The 27,186-nt window shown below is 37.4% G+C and overlaps 1 protein-coding gene across 1 annotated transcript; it reads left to right on the top strand.

Annotated features, from left to right (window-relative positions):
- The first annotated feature begins 1,175 nt into the window (after positions 1-1,175).
- On the top strand, positions 1,176-27,186 carry LOC122148535 (phosphatidylinositol 4-phosphate 3-kinase C2 domain-containing subunit alpha-like). The gene is made up of 31 exons (XM_042774725.1): positions 1,176-1,339; positions 1,790-1,950; positions 6,892-7,012; positions 8,120-8,231; positions 9,800-9,879; positions 10,004-10,067; positions 10,186-10,332; positions 11,333-11,372; positions 11,844-12,054; positions 13,982-14,104; positions 14,228-14,395; positions 14,807-14,915; positions 15,011-15,153; positions 16,806-16,994; positions 17,256-17,349; positions 17,742-17,836; positions 18,089-18,269; positions 21,416-21,520; positions 21,917-22,009; positions 22,377-22,506; positions 23,245-23,381; positions 23,488-23,657; positions 23,731-23,887; positions 24,059-24,168; positions 24,272-24,479; positions 24,589-24,713; positions 24,793-24,910; positions 26,069-26,150; positions 26,337-26,446; positions 26,533-26,658; positions 26,748-27,186. Exons 1-31 carry the CDS (start codon positions 1,191-1,193, stop codon positions 26,928-26,930), a joined length of 4,041 nt encoding a protein of 1,346 aa, XP_042630659.1. The 5' UTR covers positions 1,176-1,190; the 3' UTR covers positions 26,931-27,186.

The raw sequence follows: 27,186 nt of genomic DNA, 5'->3' as shown, positions 1-27,186 counted from the left end.
GAATCATTTGTCATTACTTTGACATCCCTAGTAGATACTGCGACCATGTGGTTTCTGTTGTGAGTGTGTTTAGAAATGTGCTCCCCTCTACGTGAACCATTAACTGACCAACAGATGAACCTACATGCTGAAATGATTTTTGATTTATGTCAATGTAATTAGATTCATAAATAGAGCTTTTAGTCGCAGTTTACCATCGAGCACTCTGAAATATTAGTGAAATGTTAAATCATCTGACGGAAGTTAAGTCATATTTATTTAGTGGAAGTATTGTTAGGTCATTGACTCATTAGGGACCAGGGTTCCAGTTCATTCATATCCGTATTCTTAGCAACAATAGTGGAGAGGAAGTTGCAGTTGCTGTGAATTCTATTACACACAAACGTAGATGATAGTGGAATTTTACTTATATTCTTTGAATTATTTCTTGGCAGATCCCTCATAAACTTTTAACCTGAGGAAAAGGTCTGTTTGGACTGGGAGAGATTGCATTTAGGGCGGCCAGAACTGTAAAACCATAGCTCTAAGCAAAAGCGGATGAATAATTTGTGAATGTGTGTCACATGGCGTCTCATTTTTCTCTAAGGTTAGGCCTAGAGCTTTGGCCTAGTAAACAGCTAAAGAAACCATCATCACATCCGATGCTTATATGCATTACCCACAATGAAACATGTGACCTGCTCTTTTTGTCTATATTGACATTCTTGATTATAACTTTGATTCCACTTATGGTGAATGTTTTGGAGGCAGATGTTTCATTAGAGACCATGTTAAAAGAAAATATCACAAAATAATGCCTAATCCACTTGTTATACTATTGAGATTACATTCATATACTCTTTCTTAGCATGTGAGCCATTATTGAACTGAATATACCTTTAATTCCATGTTGATGTTCCTTTTTGACCTATTTCCTTCCTGAAGGAAGTCTCTTTTTTTTGCCAATTTCTCTTTGCCAATCCAGACATTCTTCACATTCTCAGTATCCTCTCACCAAACAAAGACGCGTCTCATTCCACAATGAACTGGGATGTTAATGTCATCAATCTATTGTTATATGTCTATTTGTTACCCCCGGTACACATAATACAAAACTGTACATAATTTTAGTTTACAACATATATTTAACAAGTGATTTCCTATGTGTAGAACACCATTAGTGAAAGTGAATGTATAGTATAATAGGCCAAATGTCTGCTCATCAGTATAACCATGGCTTCATGTCTGTCTATTTACAGGTCTATAAAGGAAGTACAAATGCACTCTCGAAGTACTCCATTTTACAGGGAAATGAAGCCCAAAATCTAGAAGTCGTAGCATTCTGTGAAGACATTTCAAAGTGAGTTATGAGTTGTTGTTGTTGTTGTTGTTGTTTTTTTTGGCAAATTTTGTTGAATTGACTGGTAAACGGGATAACTCAGAAAAAAGCAGGTCCCGCTACTACAGCTGTGTTGTTATTCTGATATCAGAAGGTCCCAGGATACCTGAATCAGCACTGTAATGTTGGATACTGTATGCCAGGAAGATGAAGACCAAATACAAAAATGCCTCAAAACCTCATATGTAGACCTCAGACAATACTGCTGACAAGTGAAATGCAGGAAGTATACAGCTGTGTGTAGCCCATGTAACAATGGGAGCTAATACCTTGTTTTATAATAACATCACACACGCAAAGAGAGCATAAATATCAAGATTAACAATGGACTTGAGACTGAACCTTGTGGTACACCATATTTACCTGTGTTAGGTCTTTGTTTACCCAAAGTGTTGTCATATGTCTTTGCAGACTGAGGTTAAAGTTTCCACATGTCGACCTGGCTACCAATCCTGGATATGTTCTCAGCCCTGTGATCACTCAGAGGGATGCAGGAGGGGACAGAGGGAGCAGTGTTAAAGTATCCATTGAGATTTCTGATTCTCAACAGCCTGTAACTTTCACTTGTGATGGTAAGCAGTTCTTTGTGACAGTGAATTTAGTCATTACAAAAAGCTTTTGACAATGAAAATGTTTTATATGAAAATTGTTATGCTAACAGCTAAGGCAGTTAAAGGAACACTTCACCCAAAAATACAAATTCTGCGGAAGAAAGTTAGTCATACAGGTTTGGATTGTCATAAGGGTCGATAAATTATGACATAATTAAAATTTTGGGGTGAACTATCCCTAATAAATAGCTTATAATGTCACATTTTCTGATGAATCTGCCGTGATCTGAATGTAAGCTTCTGCTATAAAGAAAGCCATGAACAAATAAAGAAGCCACGACACAGCACCAGCAGCATTTCTGCTGCGACACAATCTCTTTTTTACGTAACTGTCTTATTCGTGCCATCTGCTCAACAGATTCTTCGACCAGGGGTCTTCTTCTCATTTTTCAGCTTGCATGTCACATTGCCATGGTTTTTTACTGAGGTACTACTTGTCTGTGGTCCAGGCACGGAAAGTCCTTTTCATTGAGTTGTAGTGGCCTTGGCTTCAGTTCCCTGTGAAACCTGCGGCCTATGTTCTGAAGACTACCGGGCCTCTGTTTTTTTTTGTGCTGAGTCTCTGACCACCTCACTCCTGGGCAGGAAATCAAGACTGGCCCTTTTGTGTTTGAAGAATTTTTTCTGTGTTGTTACTGCCTAAGCCCCATAGCTCTTTTTTGTCCTGGATAAATCCAGCATAGACTGTGATCTTAGGAAGGGAAAAGGGGGCACAGTGTTTTATCGGGCCCCTGAGTGTTGCTTCACAGACAGCTAATATATTAATACAATATATATATTAGCTAGCTTTTTCCTCAAGTCCACACCATAGGCGGAGTTTCACTTTTATGCGTGGGACCCATAAAAAGTGTCTAGCAGATGAGATGAAGCCACGACGAGCAATTTTTTTTTATGTTCTACATTTCAGGATTTATGTAAACACATTATTCTATATTAAAAAATAACATTTATAATGTACAACTGCTGTACAAAGAGTAAAAAAAAATGCAGAAAAGCCCCCTCCTCTTTTTCCAAATTGTGTAGCTATCTTTCTCTCTCATTTGCTTTTTTATGGTAAATTTTCAGTCAGAATCATTGTATGTGTGCTAGATCAGATCCAGTTTCTTATTCTTCACTCATAACTGAGGAACTTATTTCTTCTGACTAGCCGAACTCAGAGCCCTGCATTTCAGCCCGGGCCTGACCGGACCCCCAGCTTTTTTTATGCCCCTTGGGACTGGCTGGGCTTCGGGCCAATTTTTCAAGTCATAGTTCTGAAGCAGGCCGGGCCTCAGGCCTGTTTTTGGCTTCTCCTTATTTTTATATTTAGACAGACATCCATCAATTGAGAAAAAAAAAAATTTGCTACGCTGGTGGAAACAACACGAGACTGTCGACCGTGACTGTCAAGGGCGGCTCGACGGTGTTGTTAGTGTCCCGCAGCAGTATGTATGGTGTGTGCTGTCAGCACAGCTGAACAGTTCTGCATTCAAATGCACACAATAGCCTTAAAGGGATACTCAAACCCAAAATGAAAATTTTGTCATTAATTACTTACCCCCATGTCTTTCCAAATCCGTAAAAGCTTTGTTTGTCTTCGGAACACAATTTAAGATATTTTTGATGAAAACTGGGAGGCTTGTGACTGTCCCACTGACTGCCAAGTAAATTACACAGTCAAGGTCCAGAAGAGTATGAAAGTAATCGCACCGTATCATCAATCTGCCATCAGTGGTTCAACCATAGCATTATGAGGCAACGAGAATACTTTTTGTACACGAAGAAAACAAAAATAATGACTTCATTCAACAGTTCGTCTCCTTTGTTTCTCTCCGCATCACCGTAGCGGCATTTTGGAGAACATCTGCTGACACGCAAGCAGCTTACACTCTTCTGTGTCAGCCCGCGCTACACAGATGCGCTGTTTTTCGTTTCAAATCAAAGCGTAAATACACATAGAGCTACCCTGGTGCGGCTCAGATTCGCCAAAATGGCGTTACGCTGCTTGCATTATGTGGATGTTCTCCAAAATGGGCGCTATGGTGATGCGGAGAGACAAATTGTTGAATAAAGTCGTTATTATTGTTTTCTTTGCATACAAAAAGTATTCTTAAAATTACACAAGTCTCTACATAATGTTACGGTTGAACCACTGATGGCTTTCTATAGATATATTTATTAGGGGTGTAACGGTACACGTATTTCATACCGAACTGTTTCGGTATGGGTCTTTCGGTTCGGTACGCCATAAGTGTACCGAACGAATACAGTTTTGTTTTTTTTTTTTTTTTTTTTTTTTACAAATAATATGGCGGCTTTGACAGACTTTGATGTGGCATGACAGATCTCTGCACAAACTCTGCCTTGGAGAGCTGCTTCTGGGACGGTTCAGAAACGTGCTGGTGTAATCCCAACACAAGCACTGACTAGAGCGGCCGCGATCAGCTCCGGTTCCCCTGTCTGAGCCGTGACGCCCCACAGATTTATGAAGAGTGGAGCTCGAGTGAACACGATTATTCCTTCCTCTGTACTACTGGTTTTAACGCGAATAAACATAACTGAACATCCCATGCCTAAACAATTTATTTTAAAAATTTTTTTAAAATTGAATGTTGATCATCTATTTAAAAATAAAAAGTATATTTTGGTTAAATTTGTTAGGGCCTAATTGTAACCTTATAATGTAAAAGGGCTCCCTATAGTTTTAAGCATAAGCTGAGGTAGATTTTTTTATCACTAAGAAAACTATAACTGAACGTATTTAAAGAAAGAGTAACTTGTTCAGTAAACCATAAAAAAAAAAAAAGTTTAGTTTTTCCCCCTGCTGTACCGAAATAATACCGAACCATTCATATTTGTTTACTGTTACACCCCTAATATTTATCATGTCTGTTAGGCATGTATTCGCTGAGTTTCGGTTCATTTTTGTGAAGTTGTTTCTGTTCAAGACAAGCTGAAACAGTAGTATAAGCTGTTTTTGGGGAGAAGGGGGAAAAAAGACGTGCTTGGGCCGGTAATTCTCATAAGCTGTCGGACACGGGCCAGGCTAGGGCCTAAATCTGAGCCCCGTGCAGGGCTCTAAGCCGAACCAACGGGCACCGTGAGTGCAAGCTGCAGACAGTAGTCTGAAAAAGTTTGGATATTTGTCCTTCCGTAGCCTACTTCATCTTTAAGTTTCTCTAAAGTGATCGGCGATGTGATTGCACATTTCACAAGTTCCATTTCAGCTGTCACAAGCTGAGGGTGAATCTTAAGGCTTGCGTACATGCTTAGAAGAGGACTGGTGCCGTTTTTCTTTACAACTGAATACTGTTTCACATGCCACACTCGAGGTAAAGCTTCATGTGAAAATCGCCTGTCCAATTCAGCCAGCAGTGACTCAGTCCAACCATTTTTTTGTAGGCATTTTTTTTATTTAACAAATTTCCATTATTCAGGAAAAATAATGAACTAGAGTCCTCTTTTAGCCTATCGTGACAAGTCAAGAATCATGATGAGATCGCGGCTCGCAAGGATGGGGGCTTAAATATCGTAGAAATTAATTTAGCCCAAAACGTACTTTATCAACTAAAATAACGAGATAATACAAATAAAATGAGAAAATTAATTATCTAATTTTGATATTTTATTCATAACTCAGACAAAATCATGATTGGCTCAGCCCTCCTTAAACTCCGCATATGGTCCACACTGTTCTTGATTGTTTTTCCTCATAAACTGACCCCTGTTTGTTGTGTTTAGATCAAGAGATTTTAGATCCTACCAAATTGTTCGTAACAATATTCCTGTGTTCCATTTACATTGGTCAATAAAGTAATGCTTTTTCTGTTACTTAACTTTCCTAATCCATGCAGTGAAGCACGATACAGCTAAAATGATGGGCATTCCATCTCATTGCATGTCAGTGCTGGCTGTCTGAAACGTCAAAGAAGAAAAAGAGCTTTTTGAGGTTTTCCTTGGTTTGTTTAAGTGGAGGAAAATGCTTAGCTGTGTGATGTTATTAAAGTTAGCAATCCCAGACATTCTTGGCATGAAAGACAAGGCAAATTAAGCTGAGGAGGTGACTAGGGTTTGAATGTGTGGAATACGAAGGCTTTTCCAGTATAAACTCAGATCAAGTGTCTCAGTTTTCTGATCTCTGGATCAGACCTTCTCCCTTATCCTTTTCAAATGTAGGTACATCCATTTGACAAAAGGTTTTTATTGTGCATATATGGTCTGATGTTCTACTCTAGCCTTTCAGCATTTTTCCATGGCTTCCTTATGGCTGTAGAATTCTTGCCATTTAAGACCAACCACACTCTCCTGACATTCCAGCACCATGTGTGTTGCTGTAGTGCCACGAAAAGAGGATGGCAGAGGAGGAATTTTACTGGCATCCCACAACCCTTCAAAGCAACCCCAAATCCACCACAAATTAGGCATGACCATCAGAAAAACACGGCAGACATGAAGAGTCCAGGCCAAGCACAGCTAACTTACTGTAATCCAGCCCTAGGCTTGGAGTTTGTAGAGAGGATCATTCCAAAGAGGGGTGTGGGGCATGTTATTGCTGCAGCCTGGGGTGACCATGAACAATATGTTGGGTGTCATATTTTTGCTCTGACACAGTGAAACTTCTCATGCCAAATCCATTTCTTGTCATGGTTTTCGATCTCAATGAACCAGAAGTAGTCTACAATTAGTTCAGAGGTCCTTTTCCAAATGGCACCCTCATTCCACGCTGTCCTCCAAGTCAACACTGTACTGCATGAACTGTTTGGTAATAGTCCATTGTAAAGCCAACACCAGTGCACGCTTTGCAAAATGGTGCATAATGCTAGCCACATCGTTTTTACATTTTGTGCAAGATCAGGCAGACGGCACCTGTTCTCAATACATGGATATCTTTTTCCTTCATGTTTTCTGTGTTTCTTTCCCCAGTGAGTTCTCCAGTGGATCTGCTTATAATGCAGGCTTTGTGCTGGGTCCACGATGACCTGAACCAGGTGGACATCAGCAGCTACGTTCTCAAGGTCTGCGGACAGGAGGAGGTTTTACAGAAGTGAGTCCTTCAGTTAACATCTCTCTTTCCTTTTTGCTGGCATTCTGTCGTATTACATAAACAAGTCCCCTGCCAACATTCCTTGAAAACGGGGTTATTTTGCTTCCTTGTTTCCTTTTTACCCACACCATTGGAAGAGCAGAACCAACAGTTCTAGGGGAGGGTTTGCCTGCCCTAATAAGGAACAGAGGGAATGGGCAAAAAACAAATAATTCCAAGCTTTAGGAAGAATTGAGTCTGTAATGCAAGGCATCCTCCCTAAGTTACTGTGGGTGTCCCATGTTATTCATGTGCAAAGTTTTAAAAGCTCTTAGTTTCTCATTATGCTAAGGTATAGTTCTTCAGAGTCTGGCTCAATGCTGACTATCTAGCCCACACTAGACATTACCAACCTGATACTGCCTTCCAAAGCACAGTCATCCAGGACTCATCCACAACCAACCAATAATCATATACTACAAACTAAAAAAATAAAAACACAATAATTATTTATATAAATATACAATGCTTTTCATATATATTTCATGTAAAAAAGTTTGGTGTTGGTAATATATATTTTTCATGGTTTTTTAAAAATGTCTATTACAATATGTCTCTTAGCAAGGCTTAATTTATTGATCAAATATACAATAAATACAGTAATATTGTGAAATATTATTACAATTCAGAATAACTGTTTTCTATTTGTATATATTTTAAAATTTAATTTATTCCTGCTTTGGTAAAGCTGAATTTTTGGAAGTCATTACTTCAGAAATCATTCTAATATGCTGATTTGGTAACATTTCTTATTATTATTATTATCAGTGTTGAAAAGTTATGCTGCTTAATATTTTTGTAAAGTTCAAAAGAACAGCATTTATTTAAAATATTTTTTGTAGTGTTATTAATGTCTTTACTGTTTTAATGCATCCTTGCAAAATAAAAGTATGAATTTCTTTCAAACAAGATCTTAATAACCCCAAACTGTAAAATGGTAGTTATTATTAGAGTTATTATTAGTAGTATATAAATTTGAGATACTATTCAGTTATTCATTGATTAATTCAGTTATTGTTACTTTTGGCTCTGGCCCATGTCTGAAGCATCTTTAACATTATCTTCCAGTAAACACAGTCTGGGCAGTCATGAGTACGTGCAGAACTGCAGGAAGTGGGAGACGGAGATCAGACTACAGCTCCTTTTTCTTAGCACAATGAGAAGGGATCTGGCCCGAACGGTAAAACAATTACAAACAATAGAAAAAATAATTAGAAACTAGTTGTTCACTGCACTACTATCTTCACATGTTATAAACAGAAATATTTAATGGATAAATCTTCAGTGGGTATAGAAAAGAATCAGCCCCCTTTAAGATAATCACAATTTGTTGCTTTGCAGATGAAGATGGACACAGTTTGTGTTTTATTCAGCAGTATTTACTCAGTACAACTTATAACATCCAAGTGAAAGAAACAACACTAACATATCAAAAAATAAACCCCTTGTGTCAGTATTTTGTTGAACCACCAAAAGGATCAACCCCTTGTGTCAGTATTTTGTTGAACCACCTTTAGCTTTAATTTCAGCCTTTGGTCTGTTAGGATATGTCTCTACTAACTTTGCACATTTAGACATTGCAATATTTGCCCACTCTTCTTTGCAGAACTGCTTGAGTTCAGTTCAATTTTATGGTGACTGTTTGTGGACTGCAGTCTTCAAGTCATCCCACAGATTTTCAATGGGGTTTAGTCTGGGCTCTGAGTAAGCCATGCAAGGACATTCACCTTTTTTCACTGTGTGCTCAGTTTTGCTGTGTGCTTTGGGTCATCGTCATGTTGGAAGGTAAACCCTCTTCTTATTGACAACTTTCTGGCAGAGGGCAGTAGATTTTCCTCAAGAATTTGATGGTATCTTGTGCCCCAGTCCCTGCGGCAGAGAAACACCCCACATAACAGGACATTACCACCTCCATGCTTTACTGTAGGAATGCTGTTATTTAGATGGTGAGCTGTACAAGGAGTGTCTTTTTTCTTGCAACCCTCCCAAACAAGCCACAATTCAATTTTAGTCTAATTTTGGTAAATCTCAGTTGTGACTGCATGTGGCCTTTCTTGAGGAGTGTCTTTTTTCTTGCAACCCTCCCAAACAAGCCACATTTGTGGAGAATTTGTAATACTGTTGTCACATAAACACAGTGACCACTCTTTGTCATAAATCTGCTTCAGAGTTGCTGTAGGCCTCTTGGTAGTCTCTCTGAGCAGTTTCGTCTTGGCTCTTTCATACAGTTTGGAGTGACGTCCTGATCCAGGGAGGGTCTGTGTTGTACCAAATACCTTCCACTTCTTAATAATAGACTTCACTGAGCTTCTATTCATTGATAAAGCCTTTGAAAAAATGTTGTATCCATCTCCTGACTTGTACCTGTCCATAAATAAATTCCAGAGATTTTTTGACAGTGCCTTGCCACCCATAGTTGATTGTTTGCTTCAGTTGCACTACCAAGGACTGAAATGCTCCAGGAAAGCTCTTTTCATGCTGAGCTAAACAAATGACCACAGCTGTGCCATTGAGAAGGTGATTAGCTATACCTTATTGAATTTACAAAACATAAACTGAATTCATTTTATCCTTCAAAAAAACTTTTTCTGACATGTTGGTGTTATATCTTTCACTTGGCTGTTATAAGTTGCACTGAGTAAATACAGCTGGATAAAACAGAAACTGTCTTCATTTTAGGCTGCAAAGCAACAGAATGTGATTATTTTCTATACCCCCACTGTATGTTTTCTCTTTGTATACTAACAGGCAGAAGATGACATCTCTCCCATTGTCTTGGAGAAATACCTTGGTCTAGTGGAGAGACCGTTTAAAGAGGCAGTCACAAGGTAGGAATGTGCTCCATCTTATCTCCTGCCCCTACCAAAGGCTAGGAAAGCCATGGGTGGCCTTTGAAGTCTCTGATTGTGCTTTTTGATTTCTCATTCCTTTGCATGTTTTTTTCTTCTCTAGAGAGGGTCTTTCTGAATACCTAGAAGGATATCATAAGCAAGTCCATCTCTGCCTTCAGAATGAGGTAACTTATTTCTCAAACACATCAAGCTTATACTTTATGAAAAGAAATAAAGAAGTGCTTAAAATGACTTTAGTGTTTCTCACTTCCAATCTCTCACTGTGTTTCTCTCTCTCATTAGAGCACCCTGTATAAAACAGTGGACAGTGTGGTTCAGTCTGTTAAAAATCTGTGCTGTGCTCTGGATGAAATTGAGACACCAGCCATCACTGATGCAATCAAGAGGTTCAAACGCTCTGTCAACCTTCCTAGAACACGTTCTCCAGAGGTCAGAGAACATTCAGTGTAACTGTAATTAAAACTGTAGCTGATACTTATAAAACAGTCACTATTTTAATGTTATGACAGAACTGGTTGTTGATAAATGGCTGATATTATAGTTCTAAACTAAAATAAATCTGTTACTTTAAAGGTGCTGAATGTAGGATTGAAACAGAGTGGTTGAACTAGGTATTGCAGTCCAAATTCAAAATATTGGAGAGGGTTTTTTCACCCGGCCCCTCCTCCTCAGACTTGACGCACACATAGGTTGCCAGATTGACGACACAAACAGGAACGTGCACACGATGAATGAAATTAAATATGCTGTGTTTTGCCAAAATACATTTGGGTAAACTGGCAGTGGGCGGGTTTCACAAACCAAAACAAACACCGACATTCATGGCCTGAACGCACATTTTCAAAGGAGAATAACTGACTGTAGCATTGTTTTTCAGATAAACAAGTATGTTTCTTAAATATCTGCAAACATATTATGGTATTTTTATGCTTTAGTAGAGTCAAAATCTTACATACAGCACCTTTAAATTGTAAAACTGAGTTAAGGCATCACAACATTATTAGGGGTGCACGATAAATATCGGCCGATAATTAATGCGCATGACATCAGTAAAGCCGTTTCTCGATTAGAGAAACGGCTTTAGCCGAATTTACCGCTGATTAGAGAACCAGTTTTACTGACAAGATGTGCATTAATTATCGGCCGATATTTATCGTGCACCCCTAAACATTATAATACAGTATAAAAATTGGATGTTCATTTTGAGATCCACTAAATATTAACCTTATCTAACCTTATTTAATTAAATTATTAGTATTTTGTTATTTTTCCAATGCATTATACATTAATACACTAATGTTATATATCCAACATTAAAAAAAAGTGAATTAATTAAAAACAGTCTAAACCACAGCAATTTTTAGTCCTTATTTAGAATTTTCTGTTTACATATTCATTCAAAGAGCACTGTTTTTTTTTTTTGGGGCAGGCTGGTGCCACAAGTTCAGCATCTACAGGTTCAGCTAATGGTAAGCTCAGCTCCTAAAGTCATCTCAATGTTCTTCTCTTTTAAATGCTTTAATACTTCATATGCACAGTCATCTCCAAGCAAGCCCTTTTGGTGGTTATTTCCCCCTGAAAAAGTGTAAGCACTGTGGCTTTGTTATGCTATCAAAACTTTGCTCGGATGTTTTATTTTTCATGATCCAGTCCACTTTCATATTCAAAACTAACCATTCTGTATATTATTATTAGTAGTAGTAGTAGTAGTAGTAGTATTAAAGTTTACTCTATTTGAGCATATTATGTCTTCAGTGTAGTGATGCTAGTGGGGCAGAAATTATAAACATCAACATTATATCCGTGAACTTTCTTTTGGGAGCAAAAAAATGTTTTGCAGCCTTATATATTTTTTTTGTACATGATTGTATGGGTCCAAAAATTTGGGATGTGCTGTTTCTTGTTCACCTATGCTTTACTCAGCTTCTTGTGATCCCCAGGTTATGCTAGCTCAGTGGAGGAGAGTTTAGCCGGACTCACAGACGCTGTGTTTGATCTTGCTAAGCTCTACCTGAGGTCTTTCTGTTCAACTACTCCTGGTTGCACGATGGAAGAGGACAGGAGGGACAGCAGAGAGGCCTCGGGCACCACAGAACACCTGCAGTTCACTCTGTTTGCCGTTCATGGCATTCCTGCTACCTGGGTCAGCAGGTAAGCACTGTGGCCCTTTCAGTGCTTGTGAGATGAGTGTTTCTGAAGCTGGTATAAGCTTTAGCTTAATACTTTCTTTATAAAGAAATGGATTTTAAAATAAATCCATTTTCCCTTCCTGTTTTGGCATATCGAGCCCCGCAGTCTAAATAAGCACTAAACACTGTTTAATTCACTTCAGACTGATAATGATTTTGTTTAACAAACTCACAGCCAAGGTAAACTTCTCAACTACTTTCAAAGCACTGCCTTAGTCCATATTCCTTCCACTGTTATTTCCTCCTAGATAATTTGAGTAATTTTGGGTCTGTGTTCTTTTGGAGCAATCAGCCTCAGTAAATTATAACTGCATCATTCAACATTTAACCCAACTTGGAGAGCTTAGAATTGTGTTTTTCCAATCACTACACACAAAAGTAACTGTATTTAACATTCTTTTGAAATGGCCACCTTTGAAAAATGTTGCAAGGAATGAGGGCTGTGTCCTCTGATAATGAATATTTGGAGGGGTTATGATGTTGCTGATGATCTCTTATTACTAATGCTGTGCAGTACAGCTAAATATTTTAATCTTTTTGACATTCCGTATATATTTTGAAACGTATGAATTTGTTCTTAAATGGCCTAAAATTTTGATTTATTTATTTTTGATCCACATGAAACTTAATATATAGTGTGTGTATATTCCGTTCAGAAGTTTGAGGTCAGATTTATAATTTTACAAAAGATTTTTATATATATTTATTTATATATATATGTTTTGTTTGTTCTTATAAAAAAACAATTCAACAAAAAATCAAACAACAAAAATTATAACATTCTACACAAAAAAATCAAACAACACTAAAATTTACAACATATCACAGTTTCCACAAAAATATTAAGCAGCATAACTGTTTCCAACATTGATAATAAGTAATGTTTCTGGAGCACAAAATGGGCATGGATTTAACATTAAGAGAAATTTTACCAACTCCAAACTTCTGAAAATTCAACTTTGACGTCACATGAATAAATTACAACTTAAAATATATTAACATAGAATACAGTTCTTTTAAACTGTTATAATATTTCACAATATTACTGCATCAAGCAGTCCTAAGCAAAAAAAGATTTAACATTAAGAGAAATTTTACCAACTCCAAATTTCTGAATAGCAGGGTGAGCATGTCTATATATGTATAATACATTAAAATAGTTGATACTTTATATCATCAAGAGAGTTTACTCTTATGGAACTTATTTGAATAATAGTTTGTTGAAGTCAGTGGGTTAATCTTTGTTTTAGGCGTTACTGCATAGCTTGCTTTATCTCTAGCTCTCTTTATCTAGCCTCAGCAGCAGCACTTCTCTGCCGTGGCTAAAATAGACTTGTCTGGTGATTTCCATAAAGAACAGTGAGAGCAGGAAGATCTGCTCAGAGAGAGGGGTGTGGGTGTGTGTTTGGAGGCAAAGCAGGGTCAAAGTTCTGCACCACTTGGTTCTGTATTTTGATCCAGTTCTCTAGAGGGCGAAGCTTTTATTTGTTACTAATTTCTCCCTTGAGGATACTTTCTACCACAGTGCTTCATCATGGAGCCTATTTATAGCAGTATGAAAAATTTCCATAGACCACACCAAAAGAGATTCAAAATATGGATACTTGTGCCATCTATAATCCTAAAAACTTTCAACTTTTTATTGGCTGTGTTGAAAAAAAGAAAGCACATACTTTGCCATCATTTGAAACATTTCTAAGAAATATTTGAATGAATATATGCAAACCATTTTTGTGTAAACTGCGCATAAAACTAAATGAAAATAGTGTTTAATAGTGTGGTCGTCTTGATTAATTTATATCATATTCAGTCAAAATATAAGTACAGTACAGGCCGATATTTTCTTCCCTTTCTGTGCTGTAGAGTAATTTGTCCTTCCTGTATTTCAGTTTTGAAAAATACTACCTGATGTGTGCCCTGACCCACAACAACAGGAATCTCTTCAAGCCTGTCCAGTCCAAAAAAGTGGGAACATACAAGAGTTTTTTCTACCACATTAAATGGGACGAATTGTAAGTGTTAATGCCCCTTAAACATGCTGGCACGCCACTTCCTGCAGTTTTTAGTATTAGAGGGAAATCAGTGAGATTGCTGCCAGTTTCTGCTGTTGGTGACAACTTCCTCTGTTTCTTTAGGATCAATTTCCCTATTGCAGTGGCGCTGTTGCCACTGGAGGCCATGTTGAGTCTTTCTCTCTATGGGGTTCTCAACCAGAATGCGAACAACTCGCCAGATTCCAACAAGCAACGGAAGGGTCCAGAGCTTTTGGGAAAAGTCTCCATGCCTCTGTTTGATTTCAGAAGGCAAGTCATAAAATAATGTTTTTTTCCCAGTAAGTAATAAATCAATTATTCAGTGTTCATAATGCCTAAATGGATCCATAAACATCTTCAGTGTTGATGACTGAAAAGTATGTAATCACTTCATTACCTCTTTATGTAATATCTTGAAGGACAAAGAAAACACATTATGTAACAATGGCTATGATAAAATGACAGATTTATTGTGGGAGGTTTCATAAAATTATGACTCTCCAATTTATAATTACAAGTTAAACAAAAAATTAAACAGTCAGAATCTTGTAATTATGACAATTCCTATATGACAGCACAACATTACCACTGTATATTGGGACGTCTGTGATAGTTTAATACATTTGAGACTGCAGTATAATAAGTAATATAAACATAACTTCATGCATTTTGTGTTTTTAGGGTGTTGTCAAGAGGTAGCAAGCTGCTAAGTTTGTGGACGTCTCCTCAAGTCCTTCAGCCTGGAGCTGCAGGCAAGGGGAAGAATCCTTCAGAACGGATCATACTGCAGGTTCTTTTATTTGCAGGTTCTTTTTTCCATCTAGTGTCAGTTGCTCTTCACTGACATTGATTCACACTTAAATATCATTGTCTGACCATGCACAGGTTGACTTCCCCAGTCCAGCGGTGGACGTGCTCTATGTTGGTCCTCAGGAGAACGGCTGCCCAGACCCTCAGTCTCTAGAGCCACTTGATCTGGGAGATCGAAGTGAGATCGAAAAGCTGTGTGCACGAGCATCTGCTTTTGGGTAAGTTTGCATCATTAAAAAGACCTTGTGGCAAAATGTGGATTTGCATTTCATGAAGAAAATACCAGTTCTTGCTAAATAATAGTGGTACGATTTTAGGTAGGATTAGTTTGTAGGCTTTGATTCGGGCTTTTTGGTAAATCCCTAATCAGAATATTTGATACAGTTACAGTGCCATGTGCTTCCTGTCTTGTTCATTTCACAATAAGCCTAAGTAGCATATGAGCTGAACATGATTTCTGATATGGAGGATAAAAGAGCCTTTGAGAGCATTATGTAATTGAATCAGTTCCGCCTAGTTACTCCAATTATATGGATCCCCGTCAGCTTGCTTATCCTATTTAAGGGTTTTAATTGAATTGAGAATGAAGTGATTTTGAGCTTCTAAGTGTATAAAAACATCTATTAAATAGACATGGACATCATTAAGCCAATTCACAACACTCTAAACACTAAAAATACAGTGAACATACACTGATGCTGCACTTTTTCAGGTTCAAAAGAGGATGATTCATTTAAAATAGAAAGTTTATTAACAATGTAAAAGTCTGAGCCTAGAAAAAGGGATTCACTTCTTTTTGTCCAAACAGGCATTATTTGATTCTCATCTGTCTTCTTCTGTATGTACAGGACAGTTTGTGAGTCGCAATGTTTATTTACGGTTTCATATGAATAACTTTTTAGAGGTTTTCTTGTAAAGATAGCAAAAGCGAACTTGATTCTCTGCAATAACAACAGACTTGAACTGCTTGTGACTTCAGAATAAATCTCTATTGATAAGGAGACATTGCAGCTGAAAAGCAGACAGTTGTCAGGCCTTGTTTAGTATGCTCTGCTGAAAATGCACCGCTCCGATGTAAAACAGAAAGCTCAGTCAGCTTTAAAACAGCCACACAACACTCAGCCTCAGCCGGCGGGCAGCTCTCCGTGCTCATTTTGTGAGCATGTCTCTCTGAATGTCCACCAAGTGCCAACAGCTGCCGGGCTCCCAGCTTCACTGGCCATTTGCAGACACATTTAAGAAGTGTGATTCTTTCCTGTGCCTCTTATCTCTGGATCAGGACTAAATCTTACTTTATGGTTCTTGGATTAACGAGTTAGAGTGTCTGCTTCGTGGGTTAGTTTTAAGTCCACAGGAAGTACCATCATTTCTAGAATAGAATTTCTGAAACGTACTGCAACTTTTATTCCAAAGTGACTTATGTAATGAATTTTACATCAAGCATGCAAAACATGCGCAAAGCACACACATTTGGTATCGTGCCCATTGACAGAGGTACTTGAGCCCAAGTTTATTTGTGCAGCTGATTTTCCACATACCGTCTTTCACTTTAAACAAATTCGTTTAGGCTTTGCGTTTATAATTAATGTTTAGACTATAATTTGTTTTATACTAACATTTTTCTGTACTCTTTTCCGGTTCTATTCTGGAATGAGGGGCAGTGAAATTTACATTTTTACATTATACATAGTGTTTATAATGTTTGTAAAAGTGTTGCTTTATTTATGAGTATTTTACATTATTTCAGTTTTTTTTTTTCCTCATCAGTGCAGTTTTGACCCCTTGAAACTTTATAGTTGCGTACAACTTATTTTCTGGAAAATACGATACTTTGTCTACTTTGACATTGCCCAGCGTTCTTTTCCACCAGGCTGTCACGAGCAGACAGGCAGCTGCTCTGGGACCAGCGGTACTATTGTCGGGACTATGAATACAGCCTGCCCAAAATCTTGGCCAGTGCACCCAGCTGGGACTGGGGCAGTATGGGTGAGATCCACTCACTTCTGCACCACTGGCCCCCTCTGTCGCCTGTTTCAGCCCTGGAGCTCCTTGATTCAAAGTATGTATCTGTCCCGCTTCCTCTCTGTTTTATAGCCCACTTTCGCCATTCTTTCTTTATTGCACAAGCTAATTTTTACCATATGACCTTTTTAATGTGTCACTTTGGTCATATGATTTTTCTTCGTAATATCTTGCTTTCAAACTTTAAGCATTTTTGACTACTTTATTGGTCTCATGACTTGCTTTATTACTGTTCTGTGATGGAGAGGGAGCTGAGCATGTGGTGAATGTTGTGCTTGGTTGTGTGTGTAATATTCAGGTTTGCTGACACAGAGGTGAGGAAAGTGGCCGTGAGCTGGATCGAAAGCAGCAGTGATGATGAGCTGGCTGACTATCTCCCTCAGCTGGTGCAGGTGCACACACACACACACACACACACACACAACCAAACACGTTTATGCATGTATCTTTTCTTCTATAAACAGCTTGTCATAGTGCTTTCTGTTGCTTTTTATTGGTTATAAACTTGGAAAAAGAAGCAGACTTTGTATACTTTTAAATAATCCTTTAAAGAATGTTTTTGGATGCTTGATTGCATGTTATTTACAGTTAAATTAAATGTATTCGAGTTAAAAATTTTAATTAAATGCATTTATTTTAATTAACTTTTCTGACCCACATAAGTATGACTTAAGTAAATTTTCATATGTATGTTACATAATGTATGTTCATATGTATGTTGTCTTTGAAGTATGCTTCAAGTATACTGTATGATGTACTGACAAACATTTATGGTGAATTGCAGGCAGTGAAGTTCGAGTGTCACCTCAACAATGCCTTGGTGATATTTCTGCTGTCTCGAGCTCTGGGAAATGTCAATATCGCACATTATCTTTACTGGTAATGTTGTTTATTAAAAGGATCATATACATTTTAAGAGTGGTCAGTTCATTACAATATTTAATCACTATTAATCTCATAAATTTTGTTATTTTGGTGGAGAAAGTTTCTGAAACACTTGAAATTTCTGTCATTATTTATTTATCTGTTTAAGAATATGGACATTTGTTGAAATTTAGATTGATAGCATACTGTGAAATGTAAGTGAACTTCAAATTTAGACACAGTCTGCTGGGGTCTGTTTGGATTTAGGCTGCTGAGGGATACCGTGCAGGACCCAGCGTTCGGTCAGCGTTATGACCGCATCCTTGGTGCACTGCTGTGCCTGTGTGGGACTGGCCTGAGGGCTGAGCTTGAGAAGCAGACCAGGCTTGTGCAGCTGCTGGGCGCTCTGGCCGAAAAAGTGCGGCAGGCGAGCAGCTCCACCCGACAGGTAAGCCATGGCTGGCATTAATTAAAGAAGATGTCTTATGATTTTTAACCTGTGTAAAATGCATCCCAAAAACTGTGTAACATTCCTTTATAGTTATATTATTTTATTTATAAGTTTTACACATGCATTGTTTGTAGATGTTGCTACACTACTGGCTACACTACACTACTAAAAAAAAGTTTGGGCTTGGTAAGATTTTTAATATTATTGAAAGAAGTCTCTTATACTCACCTAGGCTGCATTTATTTTATCAAAAATACAGTGAAAACAGTAATATTGTAAAACATTACAATATTATGTTATATTATATAATATTATATTATAGTATATTATATTTAAAAATGACATTTCTATGACAAAACTGAAATTTCAGTCCCACATTATCCTTCAGAAATCATTCTACTGTGCTAAATTCTAATATGATGACTTGGCACTCAAGAAACCTTACTTAATATTACTGTTGAAAACAGTTGTGCTGCTTAATATTTTTGAGGAAATGGTGCTATATGTTTTCACAATTCCTTGATGAATAGGAAGTTCAAGTTTGTTTGTTTTTGTCACTTTTGATCAATTTAATGCATCCTTGCTGAATAAAAGTATTAATTTCTTGAGGAAAAAAAAAAAAAGATAGTGTAGATCTGTGCCAGCAGCAGAATCTTGTGCTTCTTTATTTTAGTTGGTTTTATTTTCTTAAATCCAGTAAGGTCTACGAGTTCAAACCAAAGGCTTCTGGGAAACAAGTGCAGGATTTTCTAAATTGTTCAACAACAAGTTCCAAAATCTAATTTAATAATACTTTTCAAAACATGATCTGAATAAACATCAAATAAAGGAAAGGTTACATAAGTATACAAGGAATCTCTTGTTTTTTTCTGTTTCTTTTGGGTTTGAACAAGAGCTGGGTTTGACTTTCAGTCCTAGCAAAACACTTAAAAGTATTTTTCTTACAAGTACAATGACCTGTGACAGATTATTGGATCAATGGGTGACTGTATTTGGATGAACCCTTGATCCCTCCAGCTCATCCAGTCAGTATTGATATATTTTGTATTGTACTGATACGCAATATGGCAAAAATATATGGAAACCAAAACACCATGCCCATAAGTGCATGTTGAGCATTTATTTAAAAAAAATTCCACTTCGATTAAGGCACAAGAGCATCAGTGAGGTCAGATATTGATATGTCTGGCTCACATTAGGTGTTCAAATTCATTCCAAATGTGTTCAGTGGGGTTCAGATTTGGGTTTTGTACAGGCCAGTCAAGTGCTAATCAATGGCTAAATCATTTTTATGGATCTCACTGTCATGCTGGAATGGAAAAGGGTCCTTCCCAAAGCATTGCCACAAAGTTGGACACGCACAATTCTCAAGAGTGTCATTGTGTTCTGTAGCATTAAGATCTGTATTCAGTGGAATTAAAGGGCCTGGCCAAACATGCTGTCAGAAGGGGGTGTCCACATACTTTTTGGTCATATAGTGCCTCATCTTATATCTCCCATGTGAACAAGTGGTTTACTTACAGATGGAAAGCTTTTTGTAATGCTCTTTATTACTTTACTTGTAAACACATTTTATCATGTTATGGCTTTGTCTGTCTTGGCTTAATAGAGTGTTGCAGGAATGAGTCCTAAAACCCAGAAACATATTAACATTTATGTCCTTCCAATTCCGTCATTCTGAAGTCATTGGGTTTTTTGAATGGGCTATTGTTTAATGGGCCGTGGTTAACACAAGTAATTTTACTTCAGGCTTTTATGTGTCTGTTGCTAACAAGTGGCTAAATGGGACTACAGAGGTTGTCGGGGACATTGAACAGCTCAGCTATTTTAGTATCAGTGATATACTGTTTTAGTTTTTGTTAATAATTAGATTTTCTTTTTCTTTTTTTTCTTTTTTTACATTGTTTTCAATTTAATTTTAGTCATTTTGTTGTATGTTTTTGTCATTTGTATGTTTGTTGCCTTTGCAACTAGCTGAAAATAAGTTTTTGGTAACACTTTACAATAAGATTCCGTGAACATGGGAAGTAGGGATGGAACGATTCACTCAACTCACGATTCGATTCGTTTCACGATTTTTTTTTTTTTTTTTTAAACAAAATTATATTTAAGACAAATTATGAATCAGATGTGTCCTTTTATTATTGCTTGGACAAAATGCTGTACATTTCTTTGTGAAATTGAAATATAACTATAATAATATACTAATATAGCACTTGCATATTATTGCGCTTTTGTTGATTTTGATTGCTTCTATTGTCTTCATTTGTAAGCCGCTTTGGATAAAAGCATCTGCTAAATGACAAAATTTAAATAGAATGTATATGTAAATAACAAAACTAAATTGACATTTTAAAACAAGCCCCAAATCAAATACATAAGTAACACAAATAAAATAAATCTCTTCGTAAAAAAAAAAAAAAAAAAGACACAAGCTTTGTCTGTGCTCTTTCCATTTAAAACTAGAGGCAATTATTCATGATCCAAACAAAGAAGCTGCATACATGCAACATGAGCAGTTTTTAATTTAAATTAGATTGTATAATTTTGAAGAAAAAACAGAATGGTTTGACTTCAGTTTTGTGAAACTATACATAAAAATATCTGCATGAAACATCAGACGAGCTGAATGAGACACAGATTCACTCTCTGCCAGCAGGTGGCGCTTAAAGTGTTTGGTTTCTGCTGTAAATGAAGCAGCGCTGCCCTTATGAACTTTAATATGCAGAGGCATCTAAACTTTTCTAAAGACAGTGAGTTCCCCTCAGACATGCATTCATATAAACTCCTACACCTAAATGAATCGCGATTTGTTTAGCATCTCAACCGATTTGAATCGTCACATATCTGAGTAGATTTTCAGCTGGCTCGCGGTTAAACGTTACATCCCTAAAAGTGTTACCAAGTTTTTTATGTTTTATTTTTTTTTTTTCAATTAATGTTTATTTTATGTAGTCTGCTTTTACAGCTTCTAAGTGTTTATACTAGCGCTCTTGAGAACTATTCTAACCCAAACTTCTCCACTTGAAAGTTTTTGGAAGCTTAGGAATTTTGGGTGGAAGTAATGATGTTGTAGTTCGTATCAGTCAAATCCGGTCTTAATGCTACTTCATATTCCAGTCTGAATATTTGTTCTCTTTTAGGTGGTGCTGCTCGAGGGTCTTGAGAGGGTACAGTCTTTTTTCCAAAAGAACAGCTGTCGACTCCCTATTAGCCCCAGTCTGGTGGCAAAAGAACTCAATATCAAGGTGAGTGCTTAAATTCATGACAACTAACTTGACCCTATCAAACCTACATTCTCAATCTGATTAATGCATTTGATCAGCATTTCTATAGAAGCTTCAAAAACTATATTTCCAATGAATGGATCTCTTCAGTTCTCATCTCGTGCCAGGTTTTGTTCCGTTTTGCTGGGAAGCATTCACATGTGATTCACTTCCTTATCATTGCTCACTCCCCCTCTCTTCCTGTTTCAGATGTAGAGTTTTGCACACACAGCAAAGTCGTGTCAATGAACTCCATCTCTTCTTCTCCCCATTTCAAAGACCCTCTTTGTTGCCATGTTGAAGAAGAGAATCTAACGAAAACCCTGAGGCTGATGTTGTGATGCTTTTGTAACATGGTGCTGCTTTTGTTGAAACTAGGCCTGCTCTTTCTTCAATTCCAACGCTGTACCTCTGAAGATTGCACTGGTTAATGCAGACCCGCTGGGAGACGAGATTAACGTCATGTTTAAGGTGTGTGTTCAGTATAGTGAAGGGACCTCCATAGTTAGAATGTATACCTATATAGAGGTTTGTTATTGTTTTACATTACTTTAGTTTGACAGGGCAGTCAGTTTCTTTTTGTAAAAATTGCAACAGACAAAAACTCAAATTAACTCAAAATACAATAAAATGACCACTAATGATTGATGGACATTAGTTTGCACTTAAAAAATGTGCCACAGACAAAGTACCAAAATCTAAGTCTGGTCTCACACAAAAACACGCCCTATAGTTCTAAAAACAATATAAAAAAAAAAACTCTTACACACACATACTATATACACTCTTTTTTGATGAATTACCTAATAATATATCATCCTTAATAACTGAAACTCAGGTTGGAGAGGATCTGAGGCAGGACATGTTGGCGCTGCAGATGATTCGGATTATGGATCGGATCTGGCTGCAGGAGGGACTGGACTTGCGCATTGTCAACTTCAAATGCATCTCTACTGGAAAAGATAAAGGTATGTTCTGCTCTACATTTAAAACCTATTTAACTAGAATTAAAGTTAAAATATGTATATATTTGAAATGCTATTATGATTTACATTGCTGTTCAAAAGTTTGGAGTCTGTAAGATGTTTTGTTTTTGATAGGGATCTATTATGGTCACCAGAGCTGCATTTATTTGATAAGAAATACAGTTAAACAGTATATATATTGTGAAAATATTGTTTTCACAATATGTTTTTTTTTTCTGTTTTAATATACTTTAAAATGTAATTTATACCTGTGATAGAAAAGCTGAATTTTCAGCATCATTACTCCAGTCTTCAGTATCACATGATCTTTCAGAAATCGTTCTAATTATCTCTTTCTTATTATAATCAATGTTGAAGCAATTGTGTTGCTTAATAATTTTAGTGGATTCTTTGATAAATAGAGTTCAAAAGAGCAGAAATCTTTTCTTACCTTGTAACTGTTGTAACTGTCACTTTTAATGCATCCTTGTTGATTTATTAATTTCTTAAAATAATAATAATAATAAAACCTTTTGACCCCAAACTTTTGAATGGTAGTGAATGAAAATCCTATTCATTGTAGGTACAACAAAAATGGCCTACAGGTCAAAGAAAATGTTTCAAATTTAAATTAAAAATAAAATTGACTTTTTTATATGGCTTTATTAAAAATGACTTTGTGACACTGTGTATGTACAGTAATGTCTGTTTCTATTCTAACATTTGTGTTTGGTTACACAGGCATGGTGGAGTTGGTTCCGTCTTCTGAAACGCTGAGGAAGATTCAGGTGGAGTACGGAGTGACGGGCTCCTTCAAGGACAAACCTCTCGCCGAGTGGCTTCGCAAGTATAACCCTGCTGAGGATGAGTATGAGAAGGTACATTTAAAACTAAACTGCATGATTATGCATAGCAGCTTTAGTCAAGGTCAAGTTCTTGTGGTTGATTGAGTTTTTGAACTTAATCGAAACCGTCTCTTATCAGGCCTCAGAGAATTTCATCTACACCTGCGCAGGATGCTGCGTGGCCACTTACGTCCTAGGCATCTGTGACCGCCACAACGATAACATCATGCTGCGCTCCACCGGCCACATGTTCCACATAGACTTTGGGAAGTTCCTGGGTCACGCACAAATGATTGGGAGTTTTAAAAGGTGAATGATGATGAGTTACGTCAGTGCCCAGTTTTGTTTGATTTTATTAATCACGTTTTGATCTCTTTTGCAGGGACCGAGCACCATTTGTCTTAACCTCTGATATGGCTTACGTCATTAATGGAGGCGAGAGACCCACTAGCCGCTTCCAGCTTTTTGTTGACCTTTGCTCTCAAGCCTACAACCTGATACGCAAACACTCCAACCTCTTCCTCAACCTACTGTCTCTGGTATTATACAGCACCACACTGCAAACAAAACAGCCATTTGTGTGTCATCTGTCTCAATGGTCAATTGCACAATCCTAGGGACAGGAAGCTGTTTGCATAATTTTCTTCATTCAGGACTTTTGTTGCTTTACTTGTTTATTGATCAGTTTTATATTTGTGTGTTTAACACAGATGACGCAGTCCGGTTTGCCTGAGCTGACTGGAGTCCAAGATCTTAAATATGTGCATGATGCTCTTCAACCTCAGACTACAGATGCAGAGGCTACCATTTTCTTCACAAGGTAAATGTTGGATTTTTTTTACTTGTGTATTTATTTGTTTATTGAGCTCTCTAAATAAACTTTTTACATACCTGTCTCTTTTCTTCTATCTTTTTTCCTATAGGTTGATTGAATCTAGTCTTGGCAGTGTGGCCACAAAGTTTAATTTCTTCATCCATAACCTGGCCCAGTTGCGTTTCTCTGGTCTTCCTTCAAATGATGAACCAATCCTCTCCTTCGCTCCCCGGACATACACAATAAAGCAGGATGGCAGGATCCGAGATGCCTCCATATTTTCATATCAGAAGAGATACAATCCAGACAAGCACTATGTGAGACTAATATTTAAGAGGAGTTTATAAAGTAGTTTATGTAATTTTTTTGTAAATCGAATTTTCCAATCATTTTTCTATTTTCACCTGGTTTTCACATATCTTTCAGACGTATGTTATACGGATCCTTAGGGAAGGTCAAAGTGAGCCGCAATTTGTCTTCCGCACCTTTGATGAGTTCCAGGAACTGCACAACAAGTTGACCATACTTTTTCCTCTGTGGAAGCTGCCGGGGTATATGAATTCACCTCTTGTTACATGGTTTGTCAAATTCTACACTTCTATGTTCCTAAGAGTCTTTTTCTGTTTATAGGTTTCCCAGTAAAATGGTACTGGGACGTACACATATCAAGGATGTGGCATCCAAAAGGAAGGTGGAATTGAGCAGCTATGTGCACAATCTGATGAGGGGTTCAACAGAAGTCACTCAGGTGACTGGAATGGAAATTTAACATAAACATTTGTTGCTTTAAAATGTTATTGTAAAATATCATTTTTTTTTTGTTAAAGGGATACTCCACCCCAAAATGAAAATTTTGTCATTAATCACTAACTCCCATGTCGTTCCAAACCCGTAAAAGCTCAGTTCATCTTGGGAACACAATTTAAGATATTTTGGATGAAAACCGGGAGGCCTGTGACTGTCCCATAGACTGCCAAGTAAATAACAGTGTAAAAGGTCCATAAAAGGTATGAAAGTCATCGTCAGAATACTCCATCTGCCATCAGACGTGCAATCTGGGTTATATGAAGCGACAGGAAAAATTTTTGTAAGCGAAGAAAAAAAAAATAACGACTTTATTCAACAATTCCTTTGTCAGCACTCTCCTCTGTGTTTCTCCATATCACTGTATGCTGCGTATGCTCTTTTGTGTCATCTGCAGCACAAGCATGCACTGTTTTCTTTCAAATAAAAGCTAAATACACATAGAGACAGCGCATCCTTGTGGCGCAGAAGAGCATACAGCGATATGGAGAGACACAGAGGAGACTGTTGACAAAGGAATTGTTGAATAAAGTCGTTATTTTTGTGTTATTCGCTTACCAAAAGTGTTTCTGTCGGCTTCATATAACCCAGATTGCACGTCTGATGGCAGATTAAGTATTCTGACAACGACTTTCCTACCTTTTACGGACCTTGACACTGTTATTTACTTGGCAGTCTGTGGAACAGTCACAGGCCTCCCGTTTTCATCCAAAATATCTTAAATTGTGTTCCGAAGACGAACAGAGCTTTTATGGGTTTGGAACAACTTGGGGGTGATTAATGACAAAATTTTCATTTTGGGGTGGAGTATCCCTTTAATCTCCAGCAGTGATGAGGAGTCAACCAATTAAATCACTCAAATGAATATGCACTGATTTTTAGTAACATTGTCTGAATGTTTCAAATGTTTTTTGAGTCTGTTATGTATAACAAGGCTGGATTTATTTAATCATAAACGACTGGTCAATTTTGAGCAATTTTATGCATCCTTGCTTAATATAAGTAATAACTTTGTTCTGAAAAGTCTTACTGAGGTCAAACTTTAGAACAGTTGTGTAAATAAGTGTTACTTGAGTTGAATTTGTTGTTTTTCTATTTTTAATGTGATCTTATCTACACCTTCTTCCACCCTATTGCGAGAGATGACAAGACCGAGGGGGTTGAAGGACTCTCAAAAACCCTAGGTATGTGCGTCATATTTCAAATTTGTACATTTTTCATTTTAATTATTAAAATAATTAATTTCACATGCTAAAGTTCTTTTTTTTAAGAGAATCTCATGTCATCTGCTTAGAGTTTTGTGTATTTCAGAACTTTTAACGCACCACATTATCATGATTGTTTTCATATATCCGATGTCCATTTGGCAGAGATTCCTCCAGTGAGTCCCACCACAGGCCGCGTGGAGGGTGAGGTGAAGCTGTCAGTGTCCTACAGAAACAGCACGCTCTTCATCATGGTCATGCACATTAAAGACCTGGTAAGGAATAACAGTATACAAAACATCAAAAAACATCATCTTCTCATCACAAAAAAACATCATCCGTTTTGTTCTCCCAAACACAGATGTCAAATGACGGAGCAGATCCAAACCCTTATGTGAAAACATACCTTCTCCCAGACCCCCACAAAACCTCCAAACGCAAAACAAAAATCGCGAGGAAAACTAGGAACCCAACATTTAATGAAATGGTAACCAAAACCTACCTGTTTAACCATGCATGATTAGTTCTGCTTTATTCAAAAGCTAATAAACAACTTCCTTCTTTCTTGGTGTGTAGCTGGTGTACAGCGGCTACAGTAAGGAAACCCTGAAGCAAAGGGAGCTTCAACTGAGCGTGCTCAGTGCAGAGTCTCTGCGAGAGAACTGCTGTTTGGGTGGCATCACCCTCAGCCTAAAAGACTTTGACCTGAGCAGAGAGACTGTCAAGTGGTACAAGCTCACCACAGTGCCCTACTTTTAGATCCAACCATTCCTGCCCACGAGTCTTCCATAAACGGTGATGTGACTGCAGCAAGTGCCCTTACAGGACCACTTCAAATTCCCCCAGCATCCCTCTCTCTCTCTCTCTCTCTCTATGACACTAATCAAGGTTGAGTCCTTGTTGAAAGAATCAATCCACCTAACTTTATGTGTGAAATCAACACTCGTGTACTGTACATTTGGAACTTGGACCAAACGGCTCACTTAAATAAAAGTTTATATTATATAAGAATATA

This window comes from Cyprinus carpio, chromosome A18 (assembly GCF_018340385.1).
Source record: "Cyprinus carpio isolate SPL01 chromosome A18, ASM1834038v1, whole genome shotgun sequence".
NCBI classification, from domain to species: Eukaryota; Metazoa; Chordata; class Actinopteri; order Cypriniformes; family Cyprinidae; genus Cyprinus; species Cyprinus carpio.
This window is presented reverse-complemented; position numbering and strand designations above follow the sequence as displayed.